Genomic DNA, 14798 nt, shown 5'->3' on the forward strand with positions numbered 1-14798 from the left:
TCCACTTCTCTTTCCCTCCCCCTTTCATGGGCAAATTTGGGTGTCAAGCAACCGGGGATCTAAATTCCATTAGTGTTGTCAGTCTGGCTGCACACTTCCGAGTAATGCAGGAGAGAGAGAGAGAGAGTGTATGTGTGTATGTGTGTGAGAGAGAGAGGTTTCAAAGTGGGCTTGACTGTTGCGTGTTAGGGTGTTTTTTTGCTGCCTTGCCAAGTTCATTAATGAGTTGTGGCTTATTTCAGGGTCAGCCACAGTACAACACAGACACACACACAATGCTGTTTGGGCATTCAATTTGCTGACCCCTTGACAGTATAAACACATCGGCTCAGCTGGCTCCTCTGAGACCTCATCTGACCAGACTTTCATTGTAGTGATTTATCTCCTCTGCTCCTACACACCTCCCACGATTGACCAGCAGCTACACCGTCCCTCCATCTGTCCGTCCCACTAGGTTGTGGCTGGGATGACTTTCATTCATGTTTTGAAATAAAAGCAGATAAGCTGAAATCCTGACTCAATGTGTTGCTGAAAACAGGATTTTTATCAGGTGTTATTATATATTCTACTCATCTCATTCATAAATCAAAAGCAAATTTCACTTCCATAACCAATTTAGATTCTAGCCTTATTAGACTGATCTATTGGCTGTACTCTGTATATTTGCTGGACCTTAGACCTGAACTGATTTGCATGTCCTTATGTTTCTTCCCACCAATCCAGCTGTTGGAGCCTGTGTGCCACCAACTGTTTGAGTTGTACCGGAGCTCTGAAGACCGCCTCCGACGTTTCACCCTGCAGTTCCTGCCTGAACTAGTGTGGGTATATCTGCGGATCACGGCCAGCAGGGATCGCCAGAGCAATGGCTGCATCGAGGCCCTCCTCCTGGGCATCTATAACCTGGTGGGTGTCAATCCTCCGACCCGTAGTGGTAGTGAAAGAGGAGGCAAAGTGGTGACCCTTATGCAGCTTTGGCACTGTAATTTCTAAACATCACTGTGATATGTACTTTTTTGTGCTATTTTGCATCCCCAATTGAAAAGTATCAATTATGATGCAAATTAGAGGACTGTAGAGTGTCCTCCACTCTGGCCCTAATGGTCCTTCAAATTGATTTATGGTACAGGTGGGGGTCACATTGGGTATTTCCCAGGTGAAGTGGCTTTTTGAGAATCCTGCAGCTTGAGGGCTGCTGCTGCTGCTGTGTAACTGACTCTGACAGCAGATCACAGAGTTGTTATTACTCTCATTATGGCCATCATTGCCCAGCAGGGATGCCACAGTGTCCGATTTTCTGCAATTGAGCTTAATTTTCCATACACATGATCTATCAATAACCAGGATGGAGCGTCTGTTTATTAAATGCTGTCGGTTGACACAGAAGGTCTTGTTTTGTCTCCAACTCTCAACTCAACTCATTTCACTTATATATTAATAATTAGGTCCATTTATGTGGAGAAACATAGAAAGATAAGATATGTTTAGAGTGAAGGCAGCAGCCCTCACAAAAAACAGCCATGAAGTTAGCTATGAACGTTTTTGTTGTTTTAAACTGTTAATGTAGGAAAGACCAACGTGAGGATATGCAAAGTACTGGTTATCTTTTATAACGTAAGACAGGTGGAGCATTAGTTAGGTTTGTTGACATGAAAGACGATCTGCAGGGAAAAACCCCGGTCAATGCATAGATCCGGGATAGATTGCATCACCAGGAAACACCCTCTGGGAAATGGGCTAGGAGTTGGAGATATCAATAGAAAGAGCTCTGTGTCAAGGTATATCCATGCATAATTTATTCCTCTGTGTCCATACCGTTCTACATACATACACTCACAGACACACACATTGTATACATACTGTACACTGAGACCTCACCCCCCCCTTTTTGGTCCTTGATGTCTGAGCTCTGATAAACAGCTTTGCTCTCAGTGGTCCCATCAGATATACAGAGATATACTAGATAGATACTTTCCTTTATTCTCATTGTATAAAATACAATGAAATTCAAAACCCAAAGGAGAGAACGGAGCTCAATTAAAAAGTAATAAATAGTAAAATAATAGGGCTGGATAAAATACATACATATACACTACACACACAACCATACACATACATACTCAGTTATACAAAAGGGAACTCAGTCCTATAAAAGTGCCAACATAGATACAACTACTACCAACTGGTGAAGGGCAGGACAAGAGAGGTCCAACAGTATGCTGAACATCAGGGAGAATACGAAATAAAAGGGGTAAAGCCTTGGTGCCACAATCCAAAAACCTAGATTATAGATGCTTATAAATGCTTAGACCGATGGGTAAACTAATGTCTCTTTGTTTTCTTTGAAGAGGCCCCACTCATCTAGACACTCTAATTCCAATCGACATTTATCAATCCAGTTTGAGGAGCCCTCTCAGGGGACTAAAACCCAAATACATTTACGCAGTTATCCATATTTTATGATGTAGCAAACGCTCTCCCCACCTTCCACATCTGCCATAATATATACAGATGAAACTGAGCATACACAGTTATTTCCTTGTCCGTCAGTCTGTAATGCCTGCTTCACTCACATGTAGTAGAAACAATTGCTTTGATAACGCTTTCACAGCTCTTGAATCTTCCTCAGCTGTGTGTAATTGGTTTACGCCGCAAAGTAGGAATCACAAACGCTTACTGCCGAATGAGAAATGCTCAGCGCTGCTGCTTTGTGAATGCACTTGATTATCATTTCAACTGTGATTGTGTCTGGTGGAGATAATCAGGCATGTCTTTTAGAAATAGCATCATTTTACGGCACTATTCATCTTTGTTTTGTTTTTTACTTATTTACTGGCAGGGGTGTTTAATATGTCAGAGTCAATAGCAGACATTTATTGACCGTCAATATGAATGAGCATTGCACTTTAGACTGTTAAGAAACAATGCCACGTTCCCTCAGTGACATAGCTTTTCTGTGTTTGTCCACCTTTTGTTTGGTTTTGCAGGAGATCGTGGACAAAGATGGCAACAGCAAGCTCCTCTCCTTCACAATCCCGTCCCTGTCCAAACCATCGATATATCATGAGGTGGGAATCATCTCTGTTCTGTGTGTCCGTTATGTGACCAATTTTGTCTGTTTTCTTCCACTTCCTGTTTCACCTCCTCTTTCTTTGCCTCCTTCCTTCTGGCAGTTGGGTTGGGAGAGAGACTTATTAAAGTGGCCATTTGGAGGATAGTACCTCCTCAAGTCATTAACCTCAACCTCAGGGTGTATCCGTCTATAACATTTCTCTAATTACAAGGCCAATGTAGGAAATAAATCCTTTGCAGTTTGCAATTATACTCTGCTTTTTCTGCTTGTGGTGTTTAAAAAAAAATTCTCTGAAAGTCAATTTAGTTTAGTCTCTTGTCATGCTGGATTTGCGCTACCATCATACCTGACCGGTAAAAGACTGCGTAGTATTGACTATTGTGTTGAGTTTGAATTCATTAGCAAGATGTTGAACATGCTCACCAAGGACCATTAATTTACTTTTTTTCTTTATTTCTACCCAAGGCTAAGAGAGTACAGTGTATTTTCATACAGAATGACGGCCCTCTTTGTGTCCGTGTGTGTGTGTGTGTGTGTGTGTGTGTGTGTGTATTGGTGAGTGTTGATGAGACTACAGTGTGTGGCGTGTGCTGAAGGCGATTTATCGCTGTAATTACAAGCTTGAGAGGCTCTTCCCTCCCTGCTGAGAGAACGAAGAAAGCATGGAGGAAAGAACGGAGAGGAAGGGAGGGGTGCGCATGAATCACAACAAGCCACCTCGGCTGTAGTACAGCTCAGCACATCACGTGGCATTATCCCCAGGCTTCCAGCATTAGCATACACTCCAGTCTCTCTTTTTGAATTAATCCATCCTCCCCTCTGTCTTCTCGGCTCTGAGTCATTACTCAGACTATTTGGGACAGAATATCAATTCAATTTAGGGGTGACTTTTGCTCTGCACACCATCAGAGTGAAGTGGCCTTGTTGATGTAATCTCACTTGCACATATATTTAAGTTCCACCTGTGCCTCTTCCTCTTTCTGTTGGACTCTGAGAGGAAAGAAAACATGTCCTTATTATTATTATTAACCGAATGTGCACACATACAGTACACTGTATGTGCCTGTTACCAGTACTCTTAATACAGTCACAAACCATTCAAAATCCACAGATGCAAAAAACAGGAGGTAAAAAATATAGAGTAGAAGGTGCTGATGAGCCACATAACTTCAGAGTTGCACCAGTTTACTTGGTGAGATAACACCAAATCAGCTTAGTTAGCAGATAAAGTCCTAAACAAAAGCAACGTATATGTTTGATGTTTAAACTCATTCAAATGTTAAAGTAAAATGTAAAAGTGTATTTTCCACTGTCAGCATAGGTGTACAGACAGAAACATAAGTTACATAGTTAAAATTCAGTAGATTTAGACGATATATGGAACACTGCAAAAGATTTGACCCGCAGAAGATGTTTTGTTTGTGTTGTGATTTCCCCAAATTTTAGAAGCTGACCTGTAAGGCCAACGGAAAGAAGTCTGTTACAGTAATCCAGTCAAATGCAAGTCTGGCAGAGATCCAGCAGTAATATCAATCCACTCTAATAAAATGTGAACGCTAATCATCTGAGTACAGCAGAGGCACCACTTTGCCAATCGACAACTTGACAGGCCGAGCAGCTTGTTTGCAGTTCATCTTTAGACCTGCAAAAGCTGTCACTTTATCTTCTCTGTACAAGGCTACTGTTTTTATGAGCTTTTTCAAGCATTTTTGTCTATGACTTAGTTAATTGTCTTACTGAACATCATAATTATGTCTGTTTTTATTTGATTGTGTCAATTTGTTCAGCATCTGTTTTTAAATGTGCTCTACAGTACAAATAAATTATTTATATTTAGAAGCACAAGCAGCTACATTACTTGAAGTCAACCATAATGGGCAAGTGTTGGATTAACTGTGTTTTTCTTTTGTGTGTCTGCGTGCCTGTGTGTTTAGCCTTCTACCCTGGGGTCCATGGCACTGACAGAGGGGGCTTTGTGTCAACATGACCTGATCAGAGTGGTGTACAGTGGCCTCCATCCTCAGCGAGAGACCTTCACCGCTCAGAACAGGTGCAGCTCATTTCAGACGCAGTACAGACACCACAAAAGAGATTAAATTGGAGCAGTTATAAAACATTGTGCTGTCTAATGTACTGAATGAATGTTGAAGAGGAGAAACCTTAGATGCTTTTTGATACAGAGGAGCACTATAGCCCTGAATCCAATTTCTGCTCTGTGGATTTCATTATTCTTTCTTATTTATTCTTCTACAAAAAAAGTTTCTTTTCCCCTTGCATCCTACCCTTCCCTGTAAGATGATAAAAACCTTTTTAAGACGATCAGACCATAACCCTCAACCCTCATTCAACCTCCTCTGCCCAGACTCAGCAGGCCTGAAAGCTTTTTTGGCTCTCACATATTCTCTGTTGCTGTGGATGAATGATAATCTCGGTATAGTAATGAAGCGAGCTGGAATCCTGCCAGAAAACGGTTCTCTAAAGCACAGAAATGAGTTGCACTTCGTACATGTATTTATTTTCGGCGACACATGTGCAGACACAGTCAAACATCAAAACTATCAGTGCAGATAATGTATGGGCAGAACAGTGTTTTACAGAGCAGTGTGGCCCTTGTCTATGAGGAATATGGGGTGTCTAAATATACTCAGTGGATTTCAGCATGGCCAGGACTTCTCACTTATCTGGAAATCCATTTGTGTGGCTCAGATAGTGTTTGTCTGAAGAAAGCCCAAAATCCCAGAGGGATGCACTCACAAACCACCTCAGTTTAGATTAAATATTTTTAATTTACAATTTTTTTTAACACATGTTCTTGCTGTTTTTTCTATATTTATATCTATTTGTATATTTACAGCAGGTGGATTTTTGAAAGCTCTTTGTGTAATCTGCTGCCTTTTAAACTCCAGTGCAAATGATATGTGAGCTAGTAATTATCACATTAAAACAGAAATGGTACCTTCATGTCATCATCAAAAAACAAGCCAAAGAAATGCACAATTTTGTGCCTAATCAGTAATTAAAGCATCCATATTTAATAGGTTAAATATATCAGACATTTTCTTTATTTGTTTTTATTATATTATTAGTTTTTTTAGATATATTTTTGTGGATGTTAAATGCCTTTTTTATTAGAGAATATTCCAGCATCTCCAAGTCTTGAAATGTCTTTAATCCAGTTCCCTCAAAAAGGCTGAAATGACTGCCATAGACAGTAACAGTAGTTATTTTCTATGTGATTGTGGGCTGTTAGACATTCTTCACCTATAAACTAAAAGTGGGATTTTTTTCCTCAGTGGATTGTGCTCCAGTTAGACCGGTATTAAACACAGTCACTACTTCTAGCTACAGTAACAGGAAGGTCATCCACTCATAATAGACAAATGTTAAATTTAGCAAGTTTATCAGTTTTTTAAATTTATTTTGCAGTTGGTTAATCCAGACATCACTTTTCTGCCACTTGTACAGTTGAGAAGTACTGACAGAAGTAGGACAGAAATGTCAATAAATTCATGTAGTTGTAGGCGTTATTGTCCCTACAAGTTATCATCCTCGACTGTGACCTTTTAAAAAGGTATTAAATTGCATTATATGTTGTGTTTAAAAGGTTTTCAAAAGTCATACATTTAATGTGGCAAGCATTGCAGTAAACTGTAGAGAGACAGCATATGAGGGGACTGACAAGCAGCAGATGTCCCTGGTTGTACTCGGAGTCACTCCTTGGCCCCTATTTATATATTCTTAAGAAAATAATTACCAGATTCTGTATCAATAAACTGATGATAAACTGCTCACCTCTGGCACCAAGTATAAGACCAGTTTAATGTAGTCTCATACATGTGCACACACTGTCATGATGTGTGTTGCAAGTGTAAGGCTGGTTACTGCAGTACATGAAGCAGTGCATCTACATACAGTACAGTAGCTCACAATAAACAAAGCTGCTTAGGCAAGCAGTTTGCTGAGCAGACCATTTAACAGTTCATAGAGGTAATAAATTGCTTGAGCACCTCCTAGGTAATCGCATTCAGTAAAGGTGTCACAAAAAAATAATTGGTATATGTAACTAACGGACAATGTTGAGGTGTCATTGAAATCAGTGAGATTCAAATGTGCCAAAATGTTCCTGCAATACATATAAATCTTAGTATTTTGGTATATTGACATACTGTATAACTTTATTGAGGACTCTGTATTACTGTGCTTGTTTCTGACTTGACTTTGGTCATTGTGGTTGCAGGTTCGAGGTGCTGTGTTTCCTCATGCTCTGCTACAACTCTGCTGTGGTCTACATGCCCCTCTCCTCCTATCAGTCAGTTTGCAGAATGAGCTCACGGTGAGAAAAACAATTTCTTTCATGCACAGTTTTGTCCTTACTGTGCCAATTTTGCAACCCCCCTCCCCTATTCTACCTAAGATTAAATCACCTCTGCCTTGTGGTCATGCACTGACCTCAATAATAAAAGTCATTTTTCCAGCGGGATTTCATAAGTATGGTTTCATTAAAGCCCCGGTGGTCTGTGATCATCCAGTTGAAAGCATCGCTGTTGGATAACCGTCTGTCTGTCTTGGAAATACAGAGATGCCCTGCAGTTAGGAGAAAGGATCAATGTGGAATTTACAATTTGAAGGTCTGCGCCGCCGCCGCCCTGGCGATTGTTCCACCGCAGTGTGCAGACCATTCAGGATATGAAGACTTCCCTACTGTGAGCGAGCAGACAGACAACGCCTGAAGCCTGGCTCAGTCTAGACAGATGCCAAACTGTGACTGTGAAGAATGCAAAGCGCAAAAACAATGCTCGCTCTTTGAGTTTAGCCTTGCGGCGTAGACCTTGAACCCCATGTCGTCTAATCTCGCCTGATCTCCGAGTGTAAAGTAGTTAAAATGTTGTCATTGCTTCCTGTTTGATGTTTCGTCTTTGTGTAGTTTACTCAGGAAGTGACTGATGTTCCGTTCAGTTGCTCTTCCCATCTGGACTCATCTAATCTGTGTTGCAGTAGTTGGAGGGAACTTATTAATGTGATGGTGTGGTGTGTGTGTGTGTGTGTGTGTGTGTGTGTGTGTGTGTGTGTGTGTGTGTGTGTGTGTGTGTGTGTGTGTTTATGTTTATTCCCTCCTCAGGTTGTGTGTATGTGGCTTCCCCCGGCAGCAGCAGAAGCTTTGGAGGGAGCCGTGCAACCGCGTGCTGCTGGACCCCGAGTTCATGGTGCAGATGCTGACTGCTGTTTATCATGCCATGTATGTATCATCAGGTGTCTGTCATACAATTTCTGACCCTCTCTCATGTTGTCGCTATTGAGATCAATGAAAAACACCTGCATGCTGAGTGAAAGATAACAGGTAATTGAGAGGAAGATGACCTCACATTCACAGATATCAGCATGAAATTCCTTCATGAGCTAGTTGACAAAGTATTTCACATTTTTGTTGCTCTGCCTCTGTGGGACGTCACTTATGAGGGCAGTCTAGTTCACTGGGATCTACTGCAGAAAATCTCCTAACGGCATATGCTACCAAGGACAGAAGCTCCACACTGTACAGGCTGATTACATCAGCAGTGCATTGTGGGAGCAGGTGATTTCATCCCTTATGAGGACAGTCGTTGCAAAGCTGATTACAGCTCCTCGATGATAGCTCATCCCCAGAGATGGATCCCCTGATACGCTAGTGGCTAGAATCACTGTTTAGGATGATGCACCAAGGAGAGTGGGAGAGAATGAGTACGCACTCTGCTTCATCGCCCCCAAGAGGGTGCACAGCAGCAATCAGGAGATTGGAGCATTCTGTGCCGCTGGGGAAAAAAACTGTGACAGAGAATAATAGCCTTTTTTTTTTTTTTTTTGTAATAAGTCACCTCAATGCCAGCCTGAGCTTTCACATTCACCCTTGGCCCAAGCAGACACACATGAAGGGCAGATGAATATGAATCTACAGCTCCACACATGAAGAGGGACCTTGGCACTCGACGAGGACGCTCTGAGATTTAGGTTAATATGTCCCCTAATGCTTCAGCACCGTAATGCTACATGGAGAGAGAGAGAGAGAGGGAGAGACGTGCAGGGACATGAGGACCGATCTGATATAAAGATGCATGCTCAGTTTTGTGGGGTTTTTCTATTTTCTTCTTCTTTTTCTTGTCAGGGTTTAAAATGTATTCTGGTAAAGGTTTTTTTTATTATTATTATCTACAGTCCTCACAACATCAGAGAGTCCATTTTCACCTGCCCATTCAGCCCATTCTTTTTATCTTGAGTCTAAAGGGAGACCCACACGTTTGTCCCTGGCTGTGTGATTGTTGCATGTGCAGGGCCAGATCAAAGAGAATTGAGCTACACAGTCCTTTTTTAACATTTTGTTAAATTATGTGCACACTTTATTTATTTATTTATTGTGGTTCCTTTCATCCTTTTTTACTGAATCTGGACACGTGGCATCATCATCATCTGCTGCAAAGCTTAGTTAAGAGCCACGTGATAAACCAAGCATCTACTGATAGCAGTACTCACTCATTTCCTGTTTTTTCTCCTGTCACTGTTTTTAGAAGTCTTCTTCTGCCTTGTCTCATTTGCATTCCACATCTTAGTTCAGAACATTTACAGTAATTAAAAGCTGTTTAAAACAGGATCTCAGGAGAAAGTAACAACTGGCAGCTGTCAGAACTTCAGTAAGAATTTAAAAAGTGACATATTTGTACGTGTTTTAATTTAATTTTGTACTTTACCAAGGATTAGGTAATTATCATGATATTGTTTTATGGTCATATCACCCTGCTGTATCATACTGTGTCTTGAACATATCAATCCACTGTCATTTAGGAGTTTGCATTATAAGTAATTAGTGTTCATGGGAGATGACTTACTTTGCATACTGTATCAACATATTGACTCAAATTAGCACACTTAATTTCATTATTACCAAATTGGTAATATGTTTATTTGTTGGGAAAAGTAAAACTGACAGGCCACATGACCCCTAACTATGAGCTATGTATAGTTTTTCCCATATGTGATAAAAGGGATATTTCTTTGTTTTTGTATGCTTTTAACAGTATACCTGAAGTAATTTATGTAATTTTCTACTTTGAGTAAAACCAGTTGAACTGTCAATAGTGTGAAAGAAGTAGGATCAGTCTGAGTAGGATGTAGGATCTCCTTCCCTCACTTTCTGTAGCCACAGGCATTACTAAATAACTGAAAATAGTTCATTGGATGTGGCTCAGACATCAAGGCATCTCGTCAGACACTCCTGTTTACTCAAATAAGCTCACAACATGACGTAGTTAAATACTTGTGTGTGTGTGTGTGCTTTTTGTTTTGTGATGTGTGTGTAGATACAATGGAGAGTGGGAGATGGGGCGGGAAGCTCTGGAGGACATTCTGTACAGAGCCCAGCTTGAACTTTACTCCCAGCCTCTTCTGGTAAGACCAAAAGCATTGTGTGTATGAACTCTAACACAAATAGATCTCTTCAACCCGTTTGTAACCGTGGAGGCCTAGTCAAATGAAAACACTTGTAAAATCATCCACAATCAGTGATCATTCACAAATCACTACATGCTGTCCACAGTCTTTTAAAATCAGCCTTCATGGCCATGTCAGAGTTCAGATCTTGTACTGCATTCCCGCTTTAGTCATTTACCTGCATAATGATTTGCATCTGTGCATGTTTCAACCTCAGCTGGGGAACGCCATGAAGAACTCGCTGCCAGACAGTGCCCCCGATGAGCCACAGGGGCGCAAGGTGCTCCAGGTGGAAGTGACACCTACCATTAGCCGCATCTCCATCTCAGCCATCACCACTGCCTCCATACGACGCCACCGCTGGAAGAGAGAGGGTAAGGGTGCAGCCCCGGCAACAAGAGGAGAGCACACAGGAAAAGCAGTGCAGGAGAGATCTGAGTAGATATGACAGCAGCACAGTAGATTCATTACAATCCTTTTTTGGTCATTCTTATTATAAATTTAGCACCTGAGGGTAGGTTGGATGAGAAAGTTATGTAAGGAAGGGGACCAGTGTTCTGCTATGATTTTAGCTTTAAACTTATGAGCTGTTACTTCTTTTCTTTTATCTGTGAAAGGCAACAAGAGGGAACTATTTGGTGAGAGAATTACTTTTCTAATGTTTGCCCTTAACAGTGAGAAGGAAATCTGTTTTCTGTCCAAATCGTGTTTCATTTCAGTTACTGTATGTAATTGTGTTCATATAGTCTCACGCTCACTGCTCCTTATTGCTGTTTCTTTGCTCGTCTTGTCTATTAAGTTTGTGCTGTGGTTTGTATCACCATTTAAAACGGTGCCATGAAACTTTGTGGTTGCCCAGTTTAAGAAAAACTCACAACAAAATGGTGCCTGTAGATTCTACTGCCTCCATTTTTACCCAGTAGATGGGCGATTAATGGGGCGGTTCATTTTTAAAATGCCATTGCGTTCCTCTTCTCCTGTATTTTGTGATCTACAAATCAATTTGCAGACAACTGTTAGGCCTGCTGTGCCCGTGATGAGGCCCGAGTCAGTTGAGGCTTGCTGCCACTAAAGAAACACATTTCCCCATCTGTGTTGTTGACTCCCAGATTGTTTTGACTTCTCAACCGAAGCAGAGTTGTGCATCACCATCAATCCTCCTAGCCTCGCCCAACAACAACAACAACACCACCACCACCACCACACTACCTGGAACCCAACAGCCAAAGAGGAGAGAGGAGGGCAGCCTCACAGCCACCACAGCAGCAGCAGCAGCAGCATCATTCCCCCCATCACACTTGAGGGTAGGGGACAGGGGCGGACACTCAGAGCAGAGAGGGTCTCAGGAGGAGGTGCCACTACGATCTGTATCTTCCCAACCCTCCTCCTCCCCCTCCTCTTCCTCCTCTTACCCCTCCTCAACTTGAGGGGGTTCCCTCTGCCGTTCGCATTTTGGCTGCGTCTTCACTTCCCCAGAGTATACTAACTCATCCAGTCTGTAAGACCCTCAGCCAACAACCCCTCTACTATCAGACCACTGCTGTTTTTCATCTCAACCAAAAGTGGAAGAGTCGCCTATTCTGGGTTTGAAGGAAGTCTGGCTAACGGCCATTTTGCATGGGCCTTTCATCATGTCATATCCTCTCTCTTTCCTCATCTACTCCAGCGTACTTTAGACTGCTGCCCTTGTCACTCACTGAGCATGATCAGTGCCCAGCCTTCAGCTTGACCTCTGAGGAAGCCAGCTTTCTCAATTCTTCATAGCTAGTAATTGATTTTATTGATTTATTTTTTCTGTAACTATAACAGGAAAAATACATCAGTTTTACTAAACTGGCGAAGCACCTGACATCTTGTTCCTGTGCTCCCCCTCACCATGGCGTTTTTTGGGTCACTTAGGCCAGCAGCACCCATCTGCTGCCAGCATTCTGCAGGGAGAAGCTTTCCATTTTGTTGTTCAGTTCAGAAGTTTTACTGATGTTTACTGCTAATTTTGTGTTCTGCCATGATACATTTTTTTCCTCAGCTCAGTGAGTGGGAACGAGCCCTTCATCATGCATGCGCACGCTACCGCAAGCTTCTGAAATTACTGCCAAAACATGAAACTCTGAAAGCTAACATTTCAAATGAAAAGGCCAAGCGAATAGACCTAACCAAACAAACAAATGAATAAATCCAATACGTTGCACAGCAGAGGTGATTCCATTGCCAGGACCTATGATACGGCCCATTTTGTCTTGTTGAATGTGTCTTCATTTCCATGTGCTGTTGCTACACATTTTGAAATCTTGAAGCATCATTCAGATCCTTTATCATGACTGAAATTCAGCTCATTCCCTGACAAACAGTCACTGTTTGTCAATGAGTGCCATCCCCTTCTCTTTGCACTATCGTTCACTGAACTCTGTTCTACTGTGGTTAAAGTTGTTTCAGTAGATAGAAATCTGCCACCCAGTTATGAGAGAAATGTTCCACATTTTAAAGAAGTCAGATCAGTCATCGATAATGTTGAACCTCCTGATTCTGAGCATTGTACATGATTTAGTTTGGGGCTGCAGTGCAATGACATGTTGCTTTTGGGTGTTTTGGCCTATTAACTATAATGTTTTTTAACTGGTTTCAAGCCACTCATTTCCATTTGTGAAGGACTCAAAACTTGACATAGATGTTTGATCATAGCAAACACTTGATAGCTTTATTTCATTTTTTGTACAAAGCATACATCATTGTCACAGTTTTACAAACTATCTCCCTGGTTTTCAAGGATACTTGGAAAGTCTGTTCTGTGCTGGCACGTGTATAATCCAAGAAATTATGAAAGTCACACCATATCCATTTTACAGGGTTATTATTTAAGTACACAAGATGAATTGGCTCAAGCACATTTCAGGCTCTTCAGGCTGATATTCATGGCATACTGAAATGACTGGAAATCAATGGCAAGCATTTTAACGTATTACTTAGTCAAAAGGCTAAAACATGCAAAGCAGTTGCTTAATCCTTTAACTGCAGCCATGTTTGTTAAGCTGAGACTTCAGAACTTCCAGTTCTTCATTTGTGACTGGGACGGCTCACACACTGGCCCTTCTTTGCCTTTTGGGTTGTCAGCTCTAACTGGAATGCTATTGATCTGACGAGGTGTACGGACTCGCCTCAGTGCTCTGTAAAGATTGGCAGGCTCATCTTGACCAGCTAACCATGTGACCACTGGGCCAATGCTGCAGGAGAAACGAGGGATGGGGCGAGCATGTGTCTTCTCCTTATGTTATGTGCATGTCAGTCCAGACCTTTTTTTCTGCTCAGTTCCTCCATTTTTTTCTGGTGCTGCCTGTTGTCCCCTGTTGTCTAATTTTGCTTGTCCCAACGGTGCATGACGGAGACAGACGGCTGGTCCTCTCTCTTCTTTTAACAGGCTTTAACTTGCATATGTCAATAACAACTTTCTTTTTCTAACTCAATATATCATCTTTTTCCCTTTCAGATTTCAAAGAATGAGGTCATTAATGGATTATAAAACATTTTATATTGTTTGGATTAATTCATGTCAATATTGTGCCTGTTATTTACCAAATATTCACTAGAATTTATTTAGTACACAATATATTGAATATAATATTTTTGCTAAATATGATCTCCTCTCCAATCAGGCCAGTTATTGAACTCAGACTTTCCTACACAAGCAGTTAGTCAGATTGTAGTCAATCTGAGTTACGTCAGATGATTCAGAGCTCAAGGTCGTTGTGTACTATATTGAATTGTACCACTGTTTGGTGCATAATGAGCAAGCTAATGAAGCTGCATGCTCTGTTGAGTGTTAGTGTTGGCCAAGTAGAAGGCAACTAATTTATTCTGCATTATTTATGAATGCCACAACATTATTATTATCCTTATCATTATTATTATTATCATCATTATTATTATTATTATTATTATTATTATCATCTTCAGTGCTCTGATTAATCTGACATGAACCAGCAGCTAAGATTCTGCCTTTTCTGCAGATGTCAGGGTCCGTCGAGATATTAATGCTGGTACTTTACCATTTATAGTTATTGGCTTACAGTATGCTGGAAGAGGTTTGCAACTGCCTCACCAGCTTTTATGTGTCAAATTTTGTAAAAACAAATTTGTAGCATTAGGTTTTTAAGCACCCTTCACATTGAGATAATGTTTAAATGTGTGAACAATCACCTCAGTCGTTGTATGATCTTGCTCACTTTCTGTTTGTCTATCATGCTTTATTTTTGTGTATGTGTTTGTGCGTTCTCAA

General features: G+C 41.2%; 1 protein-coding gene across 4 annotated transcripts in view; it reads left to right on the forward strand.

The window, feature by feature from the left end:
- Window positions 1–14798, forward strand: part of LOC128367553 (hyccin 2-like) — a 47572-nt gene that overhangs the window by 28227 nt on the left and 4547 nt on the right. For 2 of the 4 annotated variants that reach the window (XM_053328139.1, XM_053328140.1), the window contains exons 5-12: window positions 724–903; window positions 2985–3065; window positions 5005–5120; window positions 7308–7403; window positions 8190–8306; window positions 10399–10486; window positions 10746–10902; window positions 11638–11832. In XM_053328139.1, coding sequence (XP_053184114.1) covers window positions 724–903; window positions 2985–3065; window positions 5005–5120; window positions 7308–7403; window positions 8190–8306; window positions 10399–10486; window positions 10746–10902; window positions 11638–11832 — 1030 coding nt within the window. Of the gene's footprint in view, window positions 1–723; window positions 904–2984; window positions 3066–5004; window positions 5121–7307; window positions 7404–8189; window positions 8307–10398; window positions 10487–10745; window positions 10903–11637; window positions 13263–13292; window positions 14374–14798 lie in introns of those variants that run through there. The other 2 variants (XR_008321928.1, XM_053328141.1) reach the window with 2 other exon arrangements.

The sequence above is a fragment of the Scomber japonicus genome, chromosome 11 (genome assembly GCF_027409825.1).
Source record: "Scomber japonicus isolate fScoJap1 chromosome 11, fScoJap1.pri, whole genome shotgun sequence".
NCBI lineage: Eukaryota > Metazoa > Chordata > Actinopteri > Scombriformes > Scombridae > Scomber > Scomber japonicus.